This window comes from Palaemon carinicauda, chromosome 15 (assembly GCF_036898095.1).
Source record: "Palaemon carinicauda isolate YSFRI2023 chromosome 15, ASM3689809v2, whole genome shotgun sequence".
Classification (NCBI taxonomy): domain Eukaryota; kingdom Metazoa; phylum Arthropoda; class Malacostraca; order Decapoda; family Palaemonidae; genus Palaemon; species Palaemon carinicauda.
The window spans coordinates 44,308,465-44,332,902 of NC_090739.1; the positions used below are offsets into that span (position 1 = coordinate 44,308,465).

General features: G+C 36.1%; 1 protein-coding gene across 10 annotated transcripts in view; it reads left to right on the plus strand.

Annotated features, from left to right (window-relative positions):
* Positions 1-5,894: 5,894 nt before the first annotated feature.
* The window catches only part of LOC137654587 (CCHC-type zinc finger nucleic acid binding protein-like), a 31,207-nt gene continuing 12,663 nt past the window's right edge, over positions 5,895-24,438 (plus strand). For 5 of the 10 annotated variants that reach the window (XM_068388342.1, XM_068388347.1, XM_068388346.1 and 2 more), the window contains exons 1-2: positions 7,765-7,912; positions 16,471-16,649. In XM_068388342.1, the coding sequence (XP_068244443.1) occupies positions 16,547-16,649 (103 nt within the window). In that variant the 5' untranslated portion in view covers positions 7,765-7,912; positions 16,471-16,546. The other 5 variants (XM_068388350.1, XM_068388351.1, XM_068388345.1 and 2 more) reach the window with 4 other exon arrangements.

The following is a 24,438-nucleotide window of genomic DNA, read 5'->3' on the forward strand; positions in this document are numbered from 1 at the left end:
AGAGGGGAAAGTGGCAAGAATTGTAGGAGGGCCGTTATTAAGGCAACGCTCCTACTCGTACTGTTGTTGGGCGCCAGTATGACGTCACGTCCCGGCGCCATCTTGTCATTCTTTGTAGCGTTAACGAGGTGCTACAGGTACAGTACATATGGGAGGGATTCATTCATCCTTTGTAAAAGGAGGGTGGGTCCATCAGGACGACATGGCTACCTCACCCAAAAATTGATTTTTCGCTTCGCTCAAAATCCGTTTTTTGGGCTCAGGCTATGTCGTCCTGATGGAAGTTTACCAGAGCATTAATGTATCTGTGGATTTCCATTAGTGCCAATAACCGCGAGATAAATTTTCCTTGGTCATCTAGACCTAGAGACACATGGTGTTACCGTCATACACCTTTCAACTGATCATGGACTATGTCAGTGCTTCCTGCCCCCTACAGGGAATAGTCATGGGAGACTCTAGGAAAAAAACCCGAGGATTGTAAGTTCAATGAACATCTAGCAAACAAGTTTGTATATTGGTCTCATCATATACATGTAAAACATAGTTTGTATTCTGAAAGGAACAAAGTATGTATTGACTACTGACACCTCCCCTGGTCCAATTGGTGTGTTGTAAACAAGGTAGACAGATTTTCATTCATATAAGAAATTTGTACAGTCAGTAAAGCAATCAGAACTATAAAATCAGTCATTACCAGGGACTGATACTTGATGCATAACACATAATTGTGAGGTTGTTCGCTTAGAACAGATATAGTATTTGTTCAAAATATATTTTCAAAATAAGAGGGTAATAAGTTGCTCTGACACATTTATTTGCATAGAATGTTTAGAATTTTTAGGGCGAAATGAGACGCAAAAATTCAGAGATCTGTTTATTGATAAACAATAGATAGCAAGGATAAGGTGCATTTTATAATACAATATAAAGTTAAAGAAATTTTTTTTTTTAAATATTGTGTTAAGCATAATAAAATAGTAATAACAGAAATAATTGATTCATCTGAAAAGGAAACGTGAAGCCACTTTAAAGGAAATATCGTAATATTTCATTATTTCTCATTTCTGTCGTTACAGTTCATAAACACTTGCATAGTTATACGTATGGCACATGTGTAAGTCTTTTATGCTTCTTTCACCTTTATACTTGGAACAGTTCATAGTGTCACTACCTAGACACTTCACTAAACATGTTACTCCGTAGGAGGAAACCATGTACACCCTTCACTAAAAGTCCCAATTAGTGCACTGTTCTTTGCAGAATTCAAGCGGCAGGTTTTAGTGCACTACCTGCTGCCACCACAAAATGCTTAATCTCTTGCATTTGTTTCGCATAGTGCTTGAAGAAAACCCTGGATGACTTCCATCCAGTATAGGAGCGAAGACTTTCAAAACTCATGTTCTGAAAGAAGTTCAGAGACGAAGCAAATTTTCTCGGATCATGATCTGCGGGTGAGCTGTCTGGATCCGCTCTGCGAATGAAATAGGTGATCTTAGCCCTTAATTGTTTCAAAGTCAATGTTGAACCTGAGATTTCTCCCCTGAAAAGCTGTCCTCCCCTAAAGTCTGAAGTTCTACGAAGATAGACCTTTAGGCATTCTACTGGACATAGAGATGCATCTTCCTTCAGAGGGCAGATTCTCCAGGGACCCCATCTTTTGGTGGGCAGCTCATTCTTAGCGAGAAACGCTGGGTCAGGAAAGAGGTTCAGTAGATAGCTATGTGGCGTGTCAAGAATACGTCCTCCGATCTTATGCAATATCCCTAAAGGCGAAAGCCAGGGATATTCGCACCAGGAGTTAGAATTCTGGATACCTTAAGTAAAATTCTCTGGGATATATATATCACTGTAGTTAAATATAACCTAGGAAGCTACTAAGAAGGAACTTCCATCAGGACGACATGGCCTGAGCCCAAAAATTTTATTTAAACAAACTCCAAACAATCATTTAGTAATAAAATTGGTCTTAACTATAATTGTTATGTGTAAAAAAAAAAAAAAAAACATAGGGATGAAAAAAAATCCTAGACAGTACAAGTACAGCATTTGAACGAAATTTTCGTGTGAATTTAATTCGTTTGCCAACAGCAACTCATAAATTAGAAGAACCCTCTCACATGCGTTTCCTTAGCAGGAAATATCTGGCGTCTCATTGGCTCATTCGTCCTCTGCTGTGATTGATAGTTGTAAGTGACGTCATGCAATCTCTAATTTTATGAATGAATTCAACTGGGTAGAGGTAAAATACCTGTATTTATTGTAATAAACTAACGATTGAACATTACAACTTTTATGAAAACAAACTCATTATTTTACTAATTTAGTAATGCGATAGATAATCGATCTTATTCAAATGCGAAAGCTAAATAATTACGTCATTGTTTAAAGGAATAACTAACTGAGTTCTGGCTACGATATTAGATGTGTATGTGTGAATTTGTAAATAGAGATAAAAAACAACCACAGCCGAGAAGATACAGCCAATCAGAGGACTGGAATATCCCGTGGTGCATTTCAATCCTCTGATTAGCTATAACTTTATCAGCTGTGATTGACTGTTGCCTTTGTTTACTATAATTTCACAAACACATCGTATTCAAAACAGTCAATTATTCCTTCGAATGATTTACATTAGACTTGAAATGTAATAAAATACGAATTGCAGTTATGTACTGTAGTTCATTCACTATATAAGGTCAATAAAACAATAGTACTTATTTGAATATGGAATACTCTCAAGTATTACGCGATACAAGCTTTAAAATTCATACTACTCCCCATGACGTCACATAGACGCATTTGTTTTATTAATAAAAATAATTATTTGGTAATAAGAACGTATCCCTCTAATAAAACATGTTATTAAGATAAATTATAAGGGACTGTCCCTACATGTTTTAAAGTAAATATATATCTAATTTCCTTAAAAACAAAATCAAACCAAAAAAAAATCTTCAGGTCCACCCCACCCCATAGTTAGAGAGTTTGAAAGCGATATTAGAGAATTCGGACGGGTTTTTCGAACAGAAACTCATAAATCGCTGCTGTTCGAAAAACTAACCGCAAAATTTTGATATCAATTCAAATGCTCTAGCTTTTTGTTTTTAATGGAGATATACTTTCTTCAAGATGTATAGAGTTAGTCCCATATAAGATGTTTTTATAACCTATTATATCAGAGGAAAACATTCTAATTACCAAATCATTATTTTCATGAAGAATAATACATCTTTAGGATGCCATACGGAGTAGGATGAACTTTACTGTTTGATAGTTTGAATGAGGCATTGAGTAATACCCTGGATAACTTTCCTTATTATTATTATTATTATTATTATTATTATTATTATTATTATTATTATTATTATTATTATTATTATTATTAGCTAAGCTACAATCCAATTTGGAAAAACAGGATGCTATAAGTATTAGGGATCCAACAGGAAAAAAATAGTTTTGTGAGGAAAAGAAATAAGGAAATGAATAAACTACAAAAGAAATAATGAACGATTAAAATAATGTATTTTAGAAACAGTAACAACATTAAAATACACTTTTCATAAACTATAAAAAGAAACATATGTCAGCCTGTTCAACAAGAAAACATTCGTTGCAAGGTTGGAATTTGAAAGGTCCACTGATTCAGCTCACTGATTAGGAAGATCATTCCTCAACTTGATCACAGCTGGAATAAAATTTTTAGAATACTGTGTAGTATTGATCCTCATGATGGAGAAAACATATCGATAAGAATTCACCACATATCTTGAATTACGAACAGGAGGCTACTGTCCGAGAAGATCTGGGTGCAAAGGATGGTCAAAATTATGAAAAATCTTATGGAACATGCTTAACGAACTAACTGTGCCAGAGATTAATATCTAGATCAGGAATAAGATATCTAATCGACCTTAAATTCCTGTGAAGTACCTGAAGACCACATAGGAGAACAATACTCGAAACAAGGCAGAAAGAAAAAAAATAAAACACTCTAAAGGTTTAAAGGCCACTCATGAATGGCAGAGGGAAGGGACAGTGATATTGCCCTATCAAGCAGGACAATGGCCTAGAGACTAACCATACATACATATGATCAGCGCCCAAGCCCCTCTCCACTCAAGCTAGGACCAAGGAGGGCCAGGCAATGGTTGCTGATGACTCAGCAGATAGACCTATAGGCTCCCCCAAACCCCTATCCTTAGCTCACAAGGGTGGTGAAGTTGCAGCGACCAAAGAAACTAACGAATATGAATGGGACTCGAACCCCAATCTGGCGTTCACCAATCAGGGACGTTACCGCATCGGCCACCAGAAACCCAAAATAAATTGATTACAAATATATATATATATATATATATATATATATATATATATATATATATATATATTATATATATATATATATATATATATATATATATATATATATATATATATATATATATATATATATATATGTGTGTGTGTGTGTGTGTGTGTGTGTGTATCAGAAGATTTTCTCAATAAGCCCATTTCTGTAATATTGAAGGAGACAGACCTAATGTGTTTCTCAAAATAAATCTGCTATCAAGAATCACTCCTAAAATTTAAATCATAGAGTTAAAAACGAGAGAGAGAAAAAAAATAACCTTATCAATGCTAAGATCCGGATGTTGAGGAGCCACTGTCCTCGACCTACTTACAATCATTATATATTATGATTATATCAAGCTTAGATAATTAAGGAACTGCACGCATGACATAAATTCGTTTTTTGTTGCATTTCAAGTACAATGTAATTATTCAAAGAATATTTTGGAAGTTTTGACACGCCATTGCATTTCGTTTAGTCTTTTAATTTCAATCCTTTACCTTTGTTAACTTTATATTTAGCTGCCCAACGTCTTTAACAGTAGGCCTACCTTGCTATTATCTAATTTGAGTAAAAAATTCTTTGGACAAGATCTACGGGTCTATAAAGACTGCACAGTGTCTCCTTAAAATGTTTTACAACAGTAATAGCTGAGATTTCATTCAAGCTTTGGTGTTAGGTTTATCTCTCCTTTAATTGATGTATAGAATTTATCTAAGAGATTGTGACTTCACATTCAAAGTTTTAGATTAATGCAATTCGTTATCTCATAAGCAGTTAGGCTACATGTTCAGGTCCAAATCACATATATCGAAGCCATCCACCTGTTTCGACATTCAAACACTATTTTTTTTTTTTTTTTTTTACAAGTGCACATAACAAAGACGTGCATATGAAGACCCACACGTACCCATTTCGACTAGTTCCACATAATACCTTAACAAATGAACGTAATACTTGGTGTGTTCATGTCTGAACAAATAAAAGAATAAAACTTTAAAATCGAACATGAAACTTCCTTAACATGTGTTTAAGATTTTTACTTTAACTACTGTGAAGTAAGTCATTTTCAGTATTTTTTTCTTTGATAATTGGAAATATCACAAATAATAATTCAATTCAGCCTTTAACTTTTTTTTTTTCTTTTTTAATTATGACTAAATTTCAATATCGCCTGAATTTTCCCCTGCTTGACCTCTGACTTTACACTTGATCAAACCCTGCCAAAGATTTTTCATTAGTTTATTCCGCAGTTGCTCCTTTAGCTAAAAGGGATGGCGTCGGTAATTCTAGCGACTGATAGAAATCTTGGATGCCAGTATTTCAATCTTATCTTACACATGATTAGCGTATACATCAAGATCATGTTTACGTAGAAATTATTGATAAGGTCCAACTAACTGGATGATTATCATACTATGAAGCGTACTAGTATCCTGGCTAGTACAACCGTAACGTATTTTGCCTAGCATTTGCATGGCAGCAGATCGATCCGTGAGTTTAGGCTGTTTACTGTGGTTTATTCACCACAGTTGGGGCTTGGGCTTGCCCGGCTGACGTTCAGGTGAGCATCTCTTCAGATGAAACTGGAACTGAAACCAGACACCTTTATTATTATTAATATTATTATTATTATTACTTGCTAAGCTACAACCCTAGTTGGAAAAGCAGAATGTTATAAGCCCAGGGGCTCTAACAGGGAAAATAGCTCAGTGAGGAAAGGAAAAAAGAAGAAAAAATATCTAAGAACAGTGACGACATCAAAATAAATATTTCCTATATTAAATATAAAAAACTTCAACAAAACAAGAGGAAAGAAATAAGATGGAATAGTGTGCCCGCATGTACCCTCAAGCAAGAGAACTCTAACCTAAGATATTGGAAGACCATGGTACAGAGGCTATAGCACTACCCAAGACAAGAGAACAATGGGTTGATTTCTGAGTGTCATTCTCCCAGAAGAGTTGCTTACCATAGCTAAAGAGTCTCTTCTACCCTTAACAAGAGGAAAGTGACCACTAAACAATTACATTGCAGTAGTTAACCCCTTGGGTGAAGAAGAATTGTTTGGTAATCTGAATGTTGTCAGGTGTATGAGGACAAAGAAGAATATGTAAAGAATACGCCAGACAATTCGGTGTATGTGTAGGCAAAGGTAAACTGAACCGTAACCAGAGAGAATAATCCAATGTAGTACTGTCTGGTCAGTCAAAGGACCCCATAACACTCTAGCGGTAGTATCTCAACGGGTGTCATTAAGAAGACAAGAACATCTATCATTGTAATTTATACCACATTAATGTTAACAGCGTTATATAAGATTACACTTTTAATGATTTCTTTACACAAACAACAAACCATGTAAAATAAATTTGTCATAAAATAAACAATGAAGATTGTGGTAAGGATAATTTACCCGAGATTCTGCCTGCTCCGGAATACCTACTCAGTAATTCTAAATTTTCATTATTCTAGATGAGGCTATACACACTGTATTTGGATGGCAATTGCAATTTTGATTTGAGCTAATGTGGGGCGTTCAATTTTCTAGAATGCTATCATTTATATAATTACACATGAACAACTTTACCGTTATTGAAAAAATAAGATGCCTTGCATCTTTCTTCACGAGAAGCCTAAGGCTAGCCTCTAGTAAGCATGTTTGCAGCTTTGTATGTACAGCTGAGGTATGTTTTATAGTGTTTGGTTCGAGCAGATCATGATGACAGACACATCATAAGTCTGTCAGGAGAGAAACGTAATGAATGCTTTCAGTCCAATTCTTGTCTACAGTATAATTCACCCTCAATCTCTCTCTTCATTTAGTTTTGTTAGTTTAATGAATGCTAATGTTCTAATAGGTATTGCAAAATATCTAACCAAATTAAGAAATTAGTAATGTAACTGGTCCTATTAGTTAGATTATAATAGTATTCCAATACGTTTCCCATTTGGCTAAATTATTTATAACGATAAAAAAATGGTCAAAATGTGGAAAACAACATTAGTAGGTTATTAGTTTCCGAAATAAGCGTCGAAATAAAACGACAAATGTCATGTTTAACCAAAATACGGTTATTAGTTTTTCTTGTTTTACGCAAGAGTTTAATTTGCGATAGTCTGGGATACGTCCCTATCAGTTTTTAAAATGGATTTGTTTACAGAGCGCATCAAGAAAAAAAAAAGACAAAGTCCTTATAGATCTAAGACTAAGTCATGAACGTTGATATAATGTAGAAATAACCAGCAGTAGGGAATAAATCTTTGATAACTTATAATACAAAAGTGATTCAAGAAAACAATATGCGCTTACGCATTTATACAAATGCACTAGTAGTTTTACGTGGAATATGGTATTTTTATTTTCGCCTATTAAGGAAAGGGGAAACCAAGAAAGTTATTAAAGAAATCGAACGTCTGCTGTTGCGCGCGCTGACTTGTAGTGCCGTGTGCATCGATTATGGCGGGCTAGCGTGTCGTGTGCAGCACAGAGACCCACCAATCAGAGCGCAGTTTTCCGGGAAGACCGCGAGGCGAAGGCATAACATAGAAGAACAGGTGAATACTATTCCTATGTTCTTTCACAAAATTCCCGCAAATGTGATGTCGATTAGTATTTTGCTTGAAGAATTGAAGAAGATTACTATATGAAGAATAGACTGTGCCCAAAAACATCGTGTAATAATTAACTACAAGTTTTAGAAGTGATCGAGAAATTGTGGTAGGTGGTGTTGGTGTGTACCCTGAAATGGAGGCGTAAATGAATAGGCGTGCTCTACCGGTAAACAAAAATATGCTAACACGTGAATAATTCATCATGTTCTATCTGTTATTGTGTGTTGATGACACTTCTCCAGTTGTGTTTTTAGTGAAATGGCCTCCATTTTAATAAATAACGAAGTTGGAACACTTCCAAGCGACCCATGTGCCAGGAACCTGGAGATTTTTACTATATAGTTAGTGAACGAGTCGAGGCAAACCGAGTAGGAAGCTGTCCTCCAGGTAGAAACGGAATGAAAGGTTTTGCTGGCATCTGTTTCCTTGTTGTATTATTAAGTAATACACTGTATACAGGTGAATGATGGATTTCCTTTATTTCGGCTCTATAAGCTTTGTGGATATTCACTTCATCGACTACCCGGGATGGGCCTCCTTACTGAGTTGCAGACTATCCTCAAGGATAGAACCTAATCCTAGCCTGCCTGCATTGATAGATTTAGCCCTTGTTATGAACAAATGCATCCTACTGTAGGCTGTGCTTGTGCATCAGCCTTTAGGCAACAATTTCATATCGTGCAGGGATCCAGCCGAGTTGTAACAACTCTTACTATTGAGTGTGTTTTAAGTTTTAGTTTAAACCAGTTGTTTCCCTGTGAGAGGTTGATAGGTAAGTTGTTGAAATGGTATCATAGGTAGACTCCGAATACTTACCATTATACCACTGCTGGTAGATTGTGTTAGGTTGTGGAATAGTTATATTAGCCCTTGGGCTTATAGCATTCTGCATTTCCAACTAGTTTTGTAGCTTAGCAATTAATAATATAATAATTGGGAGGATTTTCATCCATGCACTCTTCGGGGAAAAACCTGATATTTCGCTTAAATGTAATTGGTGTTATTTATAGGTATTTCATATGGCTTTTAGGGCTTTAGTAAGTTGGCCAGGGCACCAGCCACCCATCGAGATACTACCACCAGAGACTTGTGGGTTCCTTTGACTGGCCAGACAGTACTACAGTGGATCCCTCTCTTTGGTTACAATTAATTTTCCCTTTGCCTACACACACTCACCGAATTATCTGACCTATTTACATATTCTCTGACCTCATACACCTGATAACACTGAGAATACCAACAATTCTTCTTCACCCAAGGAGTTACTGCACTGTAATTGTTCAGTGGGCACTCTCCCCTAGGTAAGGGTAAAAGGGACTCTTTAGCTATGGTAATCAGCTCTTCTTGGAGAAGGACACTCCAAAATCAAACCTTGTTCTCTAATCTTGGGTAGTGCCATAACCTCTGTACCATGGTCTTCCACTGTTTTGGGTTAGAGTTCCCTTGCTTGAGCGTACACTCGGGCACACTACTCTATTTTTTTTCTCTTCCTCTTTTTTTTGTTAAAGTTTGTAAGGTTTACACAGTAGATATTTATTTTAATATAACTTGTTAGAATATTTTATTTTTTGTTGTTTCCTTCCCTCGCTGGGCTATTTTCCCTTTTGGAGCCCTTGGGGCTTCTAGCATTCTGCTTTTCCAACTAGGGTTGTAGCTTAGCAATTAATAATAATAAATGGGTGTAGTTTGATCCATGCACTCTTAGGGGCAAAACCTGACATTTCTCTTAAATGTAATTGGTGTTATGGTAATTGTTTACAACACCACGCTCTCCATTTACTTCAAAATAATGCAATCCCGCAGTTCTCATCTTCTTGCACAGTAATTAGGTGGTTATTTAAATTCTGGGAAAGCAATAATTAGCAAGATATGTTGAGGAGGGGGGGAAGGGGTTATAAAAAGAAAATAGCTCGGTTTCCTCACTAAACGACTTGGAACTGACATGTCAACATAGTCAACCAAACAGAATTCATGATGCCAGCGTACAGAAACAGAAGTTCGTGATGCCATCGTACTTTTGATATACTGTATATTCAAATATACTAAATCAAAAATTGAGTGATTACTCAAAAGTGTCCTTTTTATGGACACTTAAGAGTAATTAATCCATTTTTAATTAAGTATATTTTGAATATACAGTATATCAAATGTACGCTGGCATCATGAACTTCTGTTTGGTTGACGATGTTGACGTGTCAGTTCCAAGTCGTTTAGTGAGGAAACCGAGCTATTTTCTTTTTATAATCCCTTCCCCCCTCCTCAACATATCTTGCTAATTATTGCTTTCCCAGAATTTAAATAACCACCTAATTACTGTGCAAGAAGATGAGAACTGCAGGATTGCATTATTTTGGAGTAAATTGAGAGCGTGGTGTTGTAAACTATTACCGGTGTTATTTATAGGTACTTCAAATGGGTTTTAGGGCGACAATTGTCGGAAACGTAAATTTTAAGTGAAAAAGATGTTAGACAAGAATTTAGTGGCTGGAAAACTATTTTAACAGGGTAATAAACCTAAACATGCAACATACACTTAAGTTCTCCCTCCTGAAAAGCCTGTCCTTACCTTGGGGAGACACTCTTATTGTTATTAAACGAAGTACACAAAAATACAAAAACAGTTATATGATGTGAAGTATTTTGGTTTTATAATAGAGTAGTGGAATATGTCCCATCCATATCTATAATTTACACAATTAGTTAGGATAATTAACTAGATCTTTACAAATATGCTTTTATCAATAGGATCTACTGCGGGAAATAATTTATGAAGTTTCAAACTTCAATAAGAATGTTTACCCCTGTTGTAAACTTAGCATCTGCCATGGAAACCTCATCAGAAAACTCATTGTTGGTGGTGGTGCTTCAGTTGTAAAAACTAGTTTGAATGGAATAAAGAGTCCAATGCTGTTCATTTTAAATCTCTTGGTAATTTGTTTTCAATATTGGAACTGAAAAGGCAATTAAAGCTCATATTTTATTTATGCTAAATGAGGATAGGGTAGAAATGTGGTACATTAATTGAACAGATGCATACGCCCAAAGCTACAACTCTTCAAGTTGTTGTTAAGAAGTGTGTATATCAGAGGGTTGTTTTATTCAGCCAATTATACAATATTTTCAATTATGGTAGAAGTGAATTAATTTTTTTTTTGTTTATTGTCTCAAGTTGGGCAAAATATTTTCGGCTTGCCCCCCACACAGTAATAACACTATTAGATCACTAGAGATTTTCAAAAGTAGATTTGGTTACTTGCCACTTGTATATAAAACAAATGTTATGACTCGATCCTTGGCCTATGTCAATAGTCCAGTGCATTTGAAAATCTTATTGCCTGTCTTATTATTATACAAACTTGAAATTTTAATTAAAGTGTAATTATGATAAAAAGGCGTTGATTCTGTGTAACATTGAAAATCAAGCTAGTAAATAAAGAAAATGCCCTCATTCACAGGACGATGAAGAATGTGTAAACAAGTCTCTAACATATATATATATATATATATATATATATATATATATATATATATATATATATATATATATATATATTTATATATATATATGTGTGTGTGTGTGTGTGTATATGTATGTATATGTATATATATATATATATATATATATATATATATATATATAGATATATATTGGTTTTATTTTGCAAGAACACCATGTTCCCCACATGATTTTAAACAGTATATATCAATTAATCATTACTAGTTCATTAGGTTTCATGATTAAATCTGAGGCAGTTGGTCAAAATAAAAAATGTTTCCCCCACTTCTGAAAATTTTCTAAGTCCGGTTTTTATCCGCACCAAGATGCGGGCAGCTCCTACTTAAGTTTCCAAACTTTCCCGATAGATAGTGCCCACGTCGTCTCATGCTAAGAATCGTTAATTTTTATAATTTAATGCTGTCCCATCAATATACATTGTTACAGTACCCCTGTTTCTTGTGTTTTCCATATGATAGGTATTTTTGTGTGAAATAATGTTTTTTTTTTTTGGGGGGGGGGGGGGGGGGGCTTGAGTTTGAAATCCAATAGCTCCAATAACCACCAGAAACTTTCATAACACCTATAATTACAGTGGTTTCTTTATTTTTTTGCCATAAATCATATTCTTTTCTTAAAAACATTTACCATATATATATATATATATATATATATATATATATATATATATATATATTTATATATATATATATATTTATATATATATATATATATATATATATATATATATATATATATATCGCTTGCGACAACGTCATAACTCAAAAAAATGTATTTTTGAGTTATCCAAATAGACATATTCATCTTCAAATGCTGATTTTTTTTGGCAAAAGTGTCATATAATTGTAGCTAAAAAAATGATCGCTAGAGGCGCTAAATGTCCTAACGACATACATTAATATGAGTGTTTTAATTGATTAAAATAGCTCTCCTGAAAAATAGCTATTTTTGAGTTATGACGACGTCGCAAACGAGCGATATATATATATATATATATATATATATATATATATATATATATATATATATATATATATATATATACAGTATACAGTGGAACCTCTACATACGAATTTAATCCGTTCCAGAACCAACTTCGGATGTAGAAATTGATCGGATGTCGAAACGAATTTTCCCATAAGAATACATTGAAATAGGATTAATCCGTGGTTGAGCCCAAAAACCTATGATAACTTCTTAATAAACTACTACACATAATTTTCCTATGAGAATAATGAACACTAAATTAGATAATAGACATGTAAATAAGAAGAATAGACATGTAAATAAGAAGAATTAGCAAAAAATGATAAATAAGAAACGGGTTTTTAGCGTCACTTTACCTTAGAAACTCCAGCGCAGGTGTTGTTAGTCTTGCTATGCAGAGAGGAGACGGACGGGCGGCGAGGAGGTAGAGAGGTTAACTACGATAAACGTACACTACCGTAACTTATTCTAACTTACACTAAGTGAACTTTAACATAACTTAGCTTTTTTTTTTATAATTTATATTTTTTTTTACATTTTCTTTTTTTCTTTTTGATGATTAATTTTAATCACTTTCACTCTCTACACTTAAAATTGATTGAATTTTTTTCTCTTCACTCTTTGCTGTTTTCTTTGAACCACTTCCTTCCTCTTCATCACGAGTTCGCTTCGTAGTTTTTTTAAAGAAGCTATCGATAGAAAGTTGCTTGGTACAGCTTTTCAGAATGTTTCGAAAATAAGTTAGGGAAACATCATCAAACTGCGCAGCTACACGACAAACCTGCAATTTCTTTGGATGGTATTTGTCGATGAAGTCGACCACGTCTTGATATTTTCCTAACACCTCTTTTATTTGCGCGGAACTTATTGCAAGTTCACTCATACGGACGCCACGCTCATGCTTTTCTATAATTCCTTGCTTTACTTCTAAAGAAAGCATTCCCTTATTCCTTTTCTCACCACTACCACTACCACTTGCGAAACTAAGCCTTTTAGGACCCATGATTTTCGTAAAATACCGTAAAAGGATGAATGTAAAAAATCACGATTAAAACACAATTAATAGCAGAACGCACAGGGCACAACCACATAAAGCCAACGAGAACAGAGGACTGACCAGAGCCACGCTAATTGAGGGTCCCTCCGAGGTTGAAGTGCTGCCTTCTATTGGCGGAAATAAAAAACACATCAGGCGCTATGAGCACCGACTACGCATACGAGTATTGTTTACTTCGGGTGTCGAAAAAAAAATTCGGGTGTAGAGTAGGAACGTGTTCGAATTGTACTTCGCGTGTCGAAAAATTCGGATACAACCGGTACGACGAAAATTGCTACTTCGTGTGTCGAAATAAAATTCGGGTGTAGAGTCAAAAATTTGCTCGAATTTTACTTCGGATGTTGGAAAATTCGGATGTAGATACGTTCGTGTGTAGAGGTTCCACTGTATATATATATAATATATATATGTAATATTTTATGAGTAGATAAGTTTTTGTTCATAGAGTATTCGTCTTTTTGGGGAATTATTAGTCACAAGCAATTCACCATGAGATAAAATGGTTTTTACCCAACCGTGGTGTTATACTACTATTTAGAGAAAAATTGAAATAAATCAAATCTTGGTAAATTTTCTATGGTTACTGCACAATGCACAGCAAGATTTTTCACAGGAAAAGTATGTGAAAGCACCTTGCTTTTCTATTATTTAAAGAAATATATGTAATAGAAAAAGGAAAACTGAAAATTCTTTCCCATTATTAGTAGTTAAAAAAAATAAACATCGGTGGGTGCTGGTTGTGCTACAGTACTATATCTTCAGACAAAACAAGTAAATTCTCAACTACTGAACCCATCAGTTGGTTTTTATCAGATACAAACCCTCACCCTTTATTAGTAGTAAGATTCAGGTGAAGGCTGGAAATGGCCAATAAAGAATTATCAAAGTTCTGGCAGCCACCACACAGTAGCCACTGGTGGTAAAGGTCTGGCAGCGCAGGCACCCCAGTATTTTGGCTATCGAGCTGCACTGATTTTGTTCTTTAAGATCTCCAATTGGTCTGAAGTTTTTCACTAGCTTTTTCTGTTTCTGTATGAGTGAAACAAAGCAGCATGCGCATGTGCCCCGGGCAGTTGGGCAACACTGTGGCACCTTTGAGTAAGGTTAAGGTAGAACCTCATCCTTTGTGTCCGTTGTGTAGAGGGCTCCACTCCACTTGACTCCCCTTGTGATAGCTGCAGGGAGCGGGCGAGATTTCAAAGAGATCTAGAGCGATCATCCTCCCTGAGGTTTTTCCTGGAGTTCGGTAAAGTCAGTTAGACCCTGACCCTCGAAACTCTTTGCTCTGGTCCAAAGCTGAAGAAGACCGAACTTACAATCATGGAGCAAGTTTCCAAGGTGGTTAACCACCCTGCTTCCTGTAGAGAAAAATGAAGAAAAGCCTCCCCTTGATTAGGAGCGCTGTTCTTCACTTTTGGTTGGCATCAGTGACCTACAATATCAGGATCCCAAAAAAATCTCAAAATCAATCCATCAATCTTCAGTTTTGGAAATTCAGGTTGTTTAGCTTGCTCTGGCCAAAGCTCTCAGATGTGTCTAGGCAAGAGTAGGGAGCTCGGATCAAAACTCACTCAATGTCAAGTGTATGGACAGGACATAGACAAGAGGTCTCATATTAACATCTTGGAACTGAAAGTGCCGTATTTGGCGCCGATTGCTTTCCTGGACATAGTAAAAGGTCAATCAGTAGTGTTGATTAGCAACACTACAGTAATGGCTTATTTCAACAAGCCAAAGGTCAGAGGACAACAGAGTAGTAACCCTGTCTGGACGATTTATTCCAGGAAAACTCAACATCATTGCAGACAATCTGGGTCGTTGCAATCAAGTTGTGGGCTCAGTGGTTTTTTAATCTTCTTGTGGCGAAGGAACTCCTAACTTGGGGGTTCCCCAATAATAGCCATTTTTGCTGTTTACCTCAACAATAAACTTTATTGCTCACCAGTGCCGTACCAAGCAGCAGTAGTGGAGCACGCATTTCAATGCTTGTGGAATGGCTTTTAACATTCATGACATCCCATCTTTCTCTCTGAAGGAAGTGATCATCAGAGCCATCATTATGCCCAATCCCCAGATCCCCTACTGCATCCATCCTGCAAGTCCTAGGCAGAATCTGAATGGGAGGCTCTGAGCACTGTCAGTCCCGGACCATCAGCGATTTTTTGGTGCTGGTTCCCAGAACCTTGATACGCTAATTCTTCATTGGCTGTACAAGATGTTGCTAGAATCTTATCCCATTAAAGAACTTAGGTTTTGTATAGCTAGGAAAAGTAAAAGTTTCTATCAAAATTTATCATTATATTCTAACATATGGTGATGGACAGTTTCATGTTGGCTAGTTTGTTTTTACAAAATGTAAGTGTAGTTTCACTTCCTAAATAATTTTTACAAAATGTCAGTGTAGTTTCACTTCCTAAGTGATTTTTCACAAAATGTCAGTGTAGTTTCACTTCCTCATTGATTTTTACAAAATGTAAGTGTAGTTTCACTTCCTAATTGATTTTTATAAAATGTAAGTAGTTTCACTTCCTTAATGATTCTTAAAATGTAAGTTTAGTTTCATTTCCTAAATGATTTTTAATCATAAGAATTAGTATGTAAGAGCCTGTCTTGCTCAAAAGTACAGTAATGTATACACTATGTTATAGTAAATATTCTATGATTCTTTATACCAACCTGACCATTATCCTATAGGGTTTCTCCCCACTTAGTTTGAAATATTAAGATTTCACTGTATATGGAGAACTAATTGTTCATGCACTTTCTACATACAGTATAGGAATGACTGGAATCCTTCAAGTTGAATTTCTGAAACTCATAGGCCTATATGATAACTATTGATCTTTGGTTTTTAGTGTTCTTAATGCAGTGTACATTAAAAAGTGTGTTTAATGTTTAATAGCACATACTTAATCCAGATCTTTTTTTTTTCTTTTGTAGAACCTTGATAAGAAGCAGGGAGGAGGAGGAGCGTGTGAGGCGGAGAGTTGTGAGGAGTTAACTGCCTGGGAACATCATGTCAGGCTCCAAATGCTACAAGTGTAATCGTATGGGACACTTCGCAAGAGAGTGTCCCATGGGTAGTGGCCCAGGCCCCAGGGGCCGTGGAGGTCCAAGAGGTATGTTCAAGTTTCTCTATGTGAGCTTTTATATATGAAGTTGAAAAGGAGATTCCATTTCACATGTAGATGGTAAGCTATGACCTAGAGTTTTAAAGCATAGTAAATTTTTTAGTTCTTGAAAAAAGACCAAGCCCAAATCCACCAAACTTGAATTTTTGAATATTTATTTATACTCTGAACTAGTAATAATGTTAGTGCTATAGGCCACTTATATGATAATGGATTGCGCAAAAAATTATCGAGATAAGTCAATTAATTGTATGTATGACTTGTGTGTGTACTGTACAGATACTGGAGTTGTATGTAAAGATTTAGTGCTCTACGGAAATTTTCATTTTTCACATGCATGTATATAATACTTAAAAAGTAAGAAGGGTTAATGGGACATTTGGCCAAATATTGAATAAAATATCACTTATGGATATAATGTACAAACAACCAAAATATACATGTCTACATGTCATAGTAGAGTTCCACCCTTCCCTGCCATTGAACCCAGTTTCAGGCATATTGATCTAAATCCTTCTCCTTAAAGGGTTTAGATAATTCTAACTTGTTTCTCTTGTCAGGAAATTTTCCAGTGATAGCACCTAAAATAGAGGTCTGCACCTTTGCAAAATTGCACTTAAAAGAACAATAGAATCCCAACAATGACAGTCTTGAGTATTTCAGCATGGCAAATTTGTTTAGCCGTCTTATTTCTCTATAATGAACACCGCTGTTCTCGAAAATTTAAGGAACAAATGTTTTTTTTATACAACTATGCAGATGTCTAACTGCAAGAATAAAATTTTTTTAGTTGTACAATAAATTACAGTACTGTACCATACTTTAAATGAGAGAATGTAAATTATTTTGCTTGCAGTATATCCATTATTATTGCTCTACCTCTCCTATACTGATAGTTTGATGTAAAACTACTTGTAAGTAATTGCCAAGTAAAAATAAATACTGTAGGTAAAATATTGAAGTACAATAGGCTCAAATTTTGTAAAGAAATTTGTTTTATGGCTGTTACTTATTTTTTTTTCTTGTTTAACTGCTTTGTTGATAAGGTTGTTAATAATTGGAAATACTGCAGTCTCATAAATAATTAGGTAGGTTTTCAGTGCTTATTCATCTAACAGCAAGTAGTAGGTTTTTTTTTGAGAAATGCATTTTTATAGGAAAGAGGTTTTATATCATTAGAACATACATACTTCGGATAGGAAAGTGTGATTATTTTCTTACAGGAGGTTTGGAGGGGTTCTTATAAAAATATTCATGATATGTGATTTTGTTAAATTTGGTGGTTCAGGAAAATGGTTTTAAGGTAGACTAGGTAATTAAACCACAAGATAGTTTGTGCAAGTAGATTACCATGGCAGTTCACATTTTTCTTGAGTTCTGTAATATGGTTACCCATTATTTTATGCCTGATTAGATTTGTGAAACTTCTTTTATTACTTATGATGTGAAGATTGGCTGTTAGTTTTATATATTGACTGGCTTCATGTTTATTACTCGAGTGCAAAATTTGGAATAATTTTATACTTGAAAAAAGAAAAATAATGAAGCTAGAATTTATTTAGTTGCTATACATATACTGTACAAACCCTGTTTTGTTAAATAAGTGTGATTTCCACATTGTTTGAACTCTGCTGTTAAAATTTGAGACTTAATCTCTGCTCTAAACAAAACTTGGTTTTTTATTAATACAGTATAATACAGTATAATTGTCTTGAGCAGCTTGATTGTATGTTATGTTGGATTCATGTGTAGGTATGGGGTCCTGCCCTGGTTAAACTGATTATGGGAGGTTTGAGCCAGCATGTGGTGGATCCTCATTTTATGTGCCCATGAAGCGGGGAGCATGACCGTTCAGTCATCACCATGTGACAAGTGCAGCGTGTGGCTGCGTTCACAGTGTTCCCAGTATGTCAGGAGGAGGAAGCAGTCCAATAGGGATTCATCAGCTTTGGGGCCTTCTCCCAGTTGAGGGTCTTTCAGCTCTTACTTCCCTCGTTTTGTTCGTCGAGCTATTGTGCCTTTGCCAGCTTCTTGTAGAGAAGAGTCATCCTCAGGAAGTCCAAAGATGAGATGTAACTCTGACCTGGCCTCGGGCAAGCTTCAGGTGAGACTTTAACACCTTCTCCTAGCAAAGATTTTCTGACCTCGATGTGATAGTGACTTTGTAATTGCTGACATGACCACCTACCGAGACCAGGGCCTGAAGACTTGTCTACCTTAGGTATCGAGGGTAGTCTGTCCACGTAGAAACTGCTTTAGGCCTTGGCTATTGCTAGAATCCTAGAACTTGCTGCTGGAGCTTCATTTTCCGATCCATCTGTTGGCCGAACTCTTGAAGCTACACTTGGTGACCAGTCCCTAACGAATGAGTAGTTGATCCTTGATCTTCGCCTTGCGCAATGTCGTTGCCATTTGGGAGAGAATCCTTGGTGAATGACTATTTCTGCCAAGGTAAGGAAACTACCTCATCTTCCTCCCAGTCCTGTACCTTTGATCTTGTCCTGTGCTGCCGAGCTCTGATACTGTCTGACATCTAAAGACTTGAGAGTAGTAAGTGTCCTAGTTCTAACCAGATATCTCCTAATCCCACTTCACATATTAATAAGGATGGTGTTGTACCTCTTTGAGCTGTGTATTTTGGTTTTGCCACTAGCTCATATGCTCTTCCTTTGTTGGATAGTTAGACTTCAATAATGACTTAACACACAAGATGAAAAAAACCTTTCAACAGAAAACCCACAAGCAACATCACCAGCTGTAATTGCTCCTCCACGTGCACGATCATTGTTTGAGTTCCCCATGTGTATGATCACCTAAAAGCTGTTCGTGCATTGTCATTTTCATAGAGTCAAGTCCAGAGACTGTAAGACTTTGCAAGCTAAGTCTTCACGCATAAAATAACCACTCTCTAATTTGTGGAACATTGGTTATTCACAAGATTGATTTTCATGTGCAGAGTACCAACAAGTATTGACCTATCATGAACAAAGTCTTCACTTTAAGTTGTCGTGTGGCTGGTCCCCATACTCAACCTGTCCTTCAATGTGATGTCCAGCAGGATGGTTCTCAATTCAGTAAACAAGCTTCCCAAGGACACTTCAGTAAGCAGGTGTTCCCGTCATTCTTACGTTATCCCTTCTGATATACAGGCCTACATCCCGTTACCCAAGGCATGCTACAAAAGAGGGATGTCCTTTTGCTTTAAGCTCAAACAAGTTACCAACCATGGAGGGAATGAGTTTCTCACTGTCTGTCTGTTATTAGTGTGTTCAACAACATTGGCAAGGAAACTGGACAACCAGTCAAGGGCAGAAATACTTTTATTGGTGGTTACTTAGGCACCTCTCAATATGTGTGTGGGATGTCCTTAATAGTATGGATTTGCAGATCACCAATCTGAGGAGCTAACTATGCTTGAATGCCTTGATCATGATCTTGGCTTTTATGTCAAAGGAGATTATACAACCCCGAGGATGCCAGATAGGACGGGGAACTGTCTTTCAGCGTTGGTCTGCTTCCATGGTGAGTTTGTGGTACTTCCTGGTTGTGGAGCACTGGACAGGGCCAGTGACCTACTTCGCTAGTTCTTAAGGTTTGGCAACTCCTTAAAACTAGAACTTTAGGGACTTAGTTCTGTCGAAAATAAAAGCGGTCACTTTCACTTGATAGATTAGACAGTGGGAGTCACTAGCATTCTGAAACTTCAGTTTTGTAGAACCAACCCTCTTCCCATCTTGTAAGGTAGATGACACTGTAGAAATCACTTTGACTTCGATCACGTTCTCATATCACCCAACTTCTGACAAAGCCCTCGCCTTGTGGGCTGAGGTGAAGAAAATGCTTAAGGAGGACCCACAGTATGAGATAGATCTCCTTGATTTTACAGTTGTCTGTTCCTAGTAGAGAAGTCATCTGGAGACTGGTCATCGATCTTTTACCCTAGAACGAGTTTATGTTGCAAACTTCCTTCAAGAAGGAGGCATCGAGAACTGTGCAAGTTGCAATCAGGAGGCACGACCTTATCCTTTTGGTGGATCTGAAAGACTTGTACTTTCAGATCCCAATCCATCAGCCCTACAGAAAGTACCTCCACTTCGTCCTTGAGGGGAAGGTATACCACTCAGGTGGATGGATTTGCTGTGAAGACAACTGAAACTGCATTCAAGGCCCCAGGTTAAGAGTCCTCCTCCATCTCCCTTAATGATGTGACCAATGATACAAATTATTTGCTGCTTTGTCCTTTGAGGGTGCTGTGTCATTACCAGTGAACCCAGCCTTTTAGACTGCAACTACAAAATCTATTAGCATGGGTAGGATTAAGAAAAAGATCTCAAAGAATGCCATATCTTTTTGTCTTTGGAAAACCATTAGGAAAGCTGATCCCCCTTCTCCGCCAGCAGCCAGTAACTACCGACTCCTTGTTATTAATTTTAACAGCAGAGTTTCAGCTATGCTGAAATCATTTCTAGTGTAAATAACTGGTTTGTATAAACAGGAAAAATACAAATTTTAAAAGTGAAATTTATGGTTATTTCCGTAATCATTGCAGCATTTAACATATCTTAAAAGAATTTGATACTGAAAGGTTGTAGGGATACAATACATTGCATTATAAGTTTCATAAACTAAATCCTTTCATCTTTGCTTAATTTGGTATAAAAAAATTACTTTTATGATGCTATTGACCTCTGCATGTCTGTTAGGTATGAAAAATGTATTAGGTCTGTTCACCCCAGTTAGTAAGGAAGTTGAATGAAAAGTTCTGTAGTCTGCATGGACTCTTGAGACTCCTGCCTGCTATTTTTAAGGGTGGAATAGTCAATTTTTAGTTATACTAGATGAACAATTGCCATTGATAAAGTTAATGATATGCAATTTATTTGCTTGGTTCTTCATTCTCAATGCTTTTTATTCATTTAAGTTGTGATTTGCAAACAGGGTGTAGTTTTTTTAACTTTTTTAATTTTATTAATCTCTTGGCATACATATTGCTTCACTCAAAGTTGGTTAAATGTCGATGTCTACTCTTAAACTAAATAGTGTCTTTTTTTCTATCCATGTAATTGCCTTACTTCTCAAGTTTATTAATGGGATCATGTGGCAATGTATGGCAACACTGCTACATGGGTAGATTATATTAGTTTGTCTTTGTTCTCTCGTCCTGCTAGGTGCTTGAACATGTCACCTGGTTTCCAGATTATGAATTTTTTGGAGGGGAGGTTATTCCTTAGCAATGCATTATTTATTAAATGTAATGGAAATTCTTAATTGACTAGGCTATGTTATGTATGTGTTAGGTAGATGGTAACACTGGCTTTACTTTATTTTGTTAATCACAAGACCAATGAGCCATTGGGTATAGGCCACCTAACCTACCATGATGCGAATCCTAGGCCAACTCCTGAAGTTGTTCCGACTGGTTCAGGTGTACCAGTGTAAGGGTTCTGTTGACACACAGTGCATTGTAGTCAATAGCGCCGCCTCAATCCTTGCTTTCTCAAATACTTGAAAAATTTTTATTGGTACCCTCTCAATTTTGTGATCTGCTACACTAAACCCACAAGATTTGGAAATACTGTAGAATACTGTGAAGATATTAGGGATCCAAATATCCATCCTCTTGCCGAAGTAAGCATTAATGAGCAGTGCTCCTTATTGGATAGTTGCTGTGGAAGATATATGCCCTTATTAAATCTTAGGAGGCTTCAGTTGGTGCTAATAAGTGGTTGTATCATGTTTTGAGTGGTGTTGGAGATCAGCCTCATATAGACTCAGCCAATAGCTCTTCTCAAGTTTTCCATAGCAGTGTTAGTGTGGAAGCTTATATCTCTACTTCTGAAAACAGTCCCTTGCTTTGTGCAGGCACAAAAGGTAGTAAGCAACCAGGCGAGCTTAATTGGAATACGGATGTGGAGATGATGAGGCTGAATCAAGTAAAGTATCTCCATTTCATTTTTTAGAGAAAGTTTATTGCCAAATTGTATGTGGATAGTGGGTAAGTGCTGATAGTTTTTAATCTATTATGTTGTCAACTGGTGATTCTGCTAAAATGGCATTTACTTAGAAGTTGCCTAATTTTTCTTTGGACAAGAGAATAAATTGGTGATCAAGGGTAGAAATTTAACTACTAGTTCTATGTCCTTTCTTGTCAAGAACTCCTTCATAACTTGGTTATCTTTAAACAAGTCAGTTTTAATAAAGTTTTTAATATGAACAAAAAGAAGTCTTCGAATAAAGGTTTTTCAAGTTTAATGAATAAGAAATTGGATGTGTTCTTATGGAGATAAAATAGGGTGTATAGTTGAAATTTTTCTTTTGCAGTCATGAATTAGGGTATATTATGACACCTGGTACAGAAATTGCAGATCATCCAAATCTTAATCTTATTTTAGATAAAAATACAGTATTTATGATGGTTTTGTTAAGACTACTGCAGGTTACTGCAATCCTCTTATAGTTTGGACAGTATTTGATGGTCGGAAACTATTTGATTAATACTACTATAGTGGAACCCATAGGATCCATATTATGGATTGATGATGTCAAAGTTCAGGTAGTATCTACAGCACAAGGTAATGATTTGAGGTCATTCACTTAAAAGCCCCCCCCCCCCCCCCTTTTTTTTTTTTAATGGTTGATAATAACAAATTTGTAATGTTTTTTGGGAGTGTTTTCGAAATAGTGTTAGGCCGTCAGGGTTTTCAACTAACAGGCATCTCTGCCACAATGACAACACGATGATATCGTAAAGCACTGTGATGGCAGGGAAAGGTAACTACTTTTCATGTTTGGGAAACCCCTTAGCCCAACCCTTGAGTCCTGTCCCTGGTAAGAGAAGGTTGTCAAATTCTTATTTCCACAAATCCTTCATTTTCCAACTTATATAAACAAATCGATAAACCTCCTTTTTTCTATTTTTTTAAAATATAGCGTATGGAAAGCTGCTTAAAAACAATTGTGGTACGGGAAATATTGGATCCATCTCCCAGGATTTTACAAGATGTTCGTAGGATAGTGTCTGATATCTGACCATGTAGAGGCCAGTTTTGGTTATATCGACTCTAAGAAATATAGGGCTACTAGTTCAAGTGTATTTTGCAGTCTCTAAATATTCCCCAGCCATCACGAAGTTCCTGATCCATTCTGTTATATCTTGACGGTTGGATAATGTTTGAATTAATCTTTATAAAAGATTAAAGTTCAACAACTTTTTTTACTTGATCCTGGATTATTGGATAATTTTGATTAAATCTTTATAAAAGATTAAAGTTTAACAACTTTTGTTACTCGTGTTACAAAAGTCAGGAGTCCTGGTCAATGTGAAAAAGATTCTCCAATTTCCTTCTCCAAGGATTAAAACTTTGGGTATGATAATAGCAATGCTTCCTTCTCAGGCTTTTCCTTCTGAAAACAAGATTAAATCTTTCCTTCTGTTGCGGGCAAAGTTTAAGCAGATGAAAGCATGTGGGTCGGAAGTGGATGAGGTTACTGGGGATCATGACATCTCTAGCTAAGGAACGGGTTTTGATAGGTCGCTTGGAGATAAGGAACAATCCTTTTGCTTCATATGTCTGGGAATTGGTTGAAGAAATATCAACACTTATTGCCGGGAACTCTTGACAGTGCTCGAGCCCTTTAAACTCTAAAATAGTATATCTAGTGATGCGGGCATGGCCGTTTGTTCCTCAAGCCCCTTAAACTATAAGACAGTATATCTAGTGATCCGGGCATGGTCGTTTATGATGAACTAGGATGAAAGCAATAAATCTGCCTCATT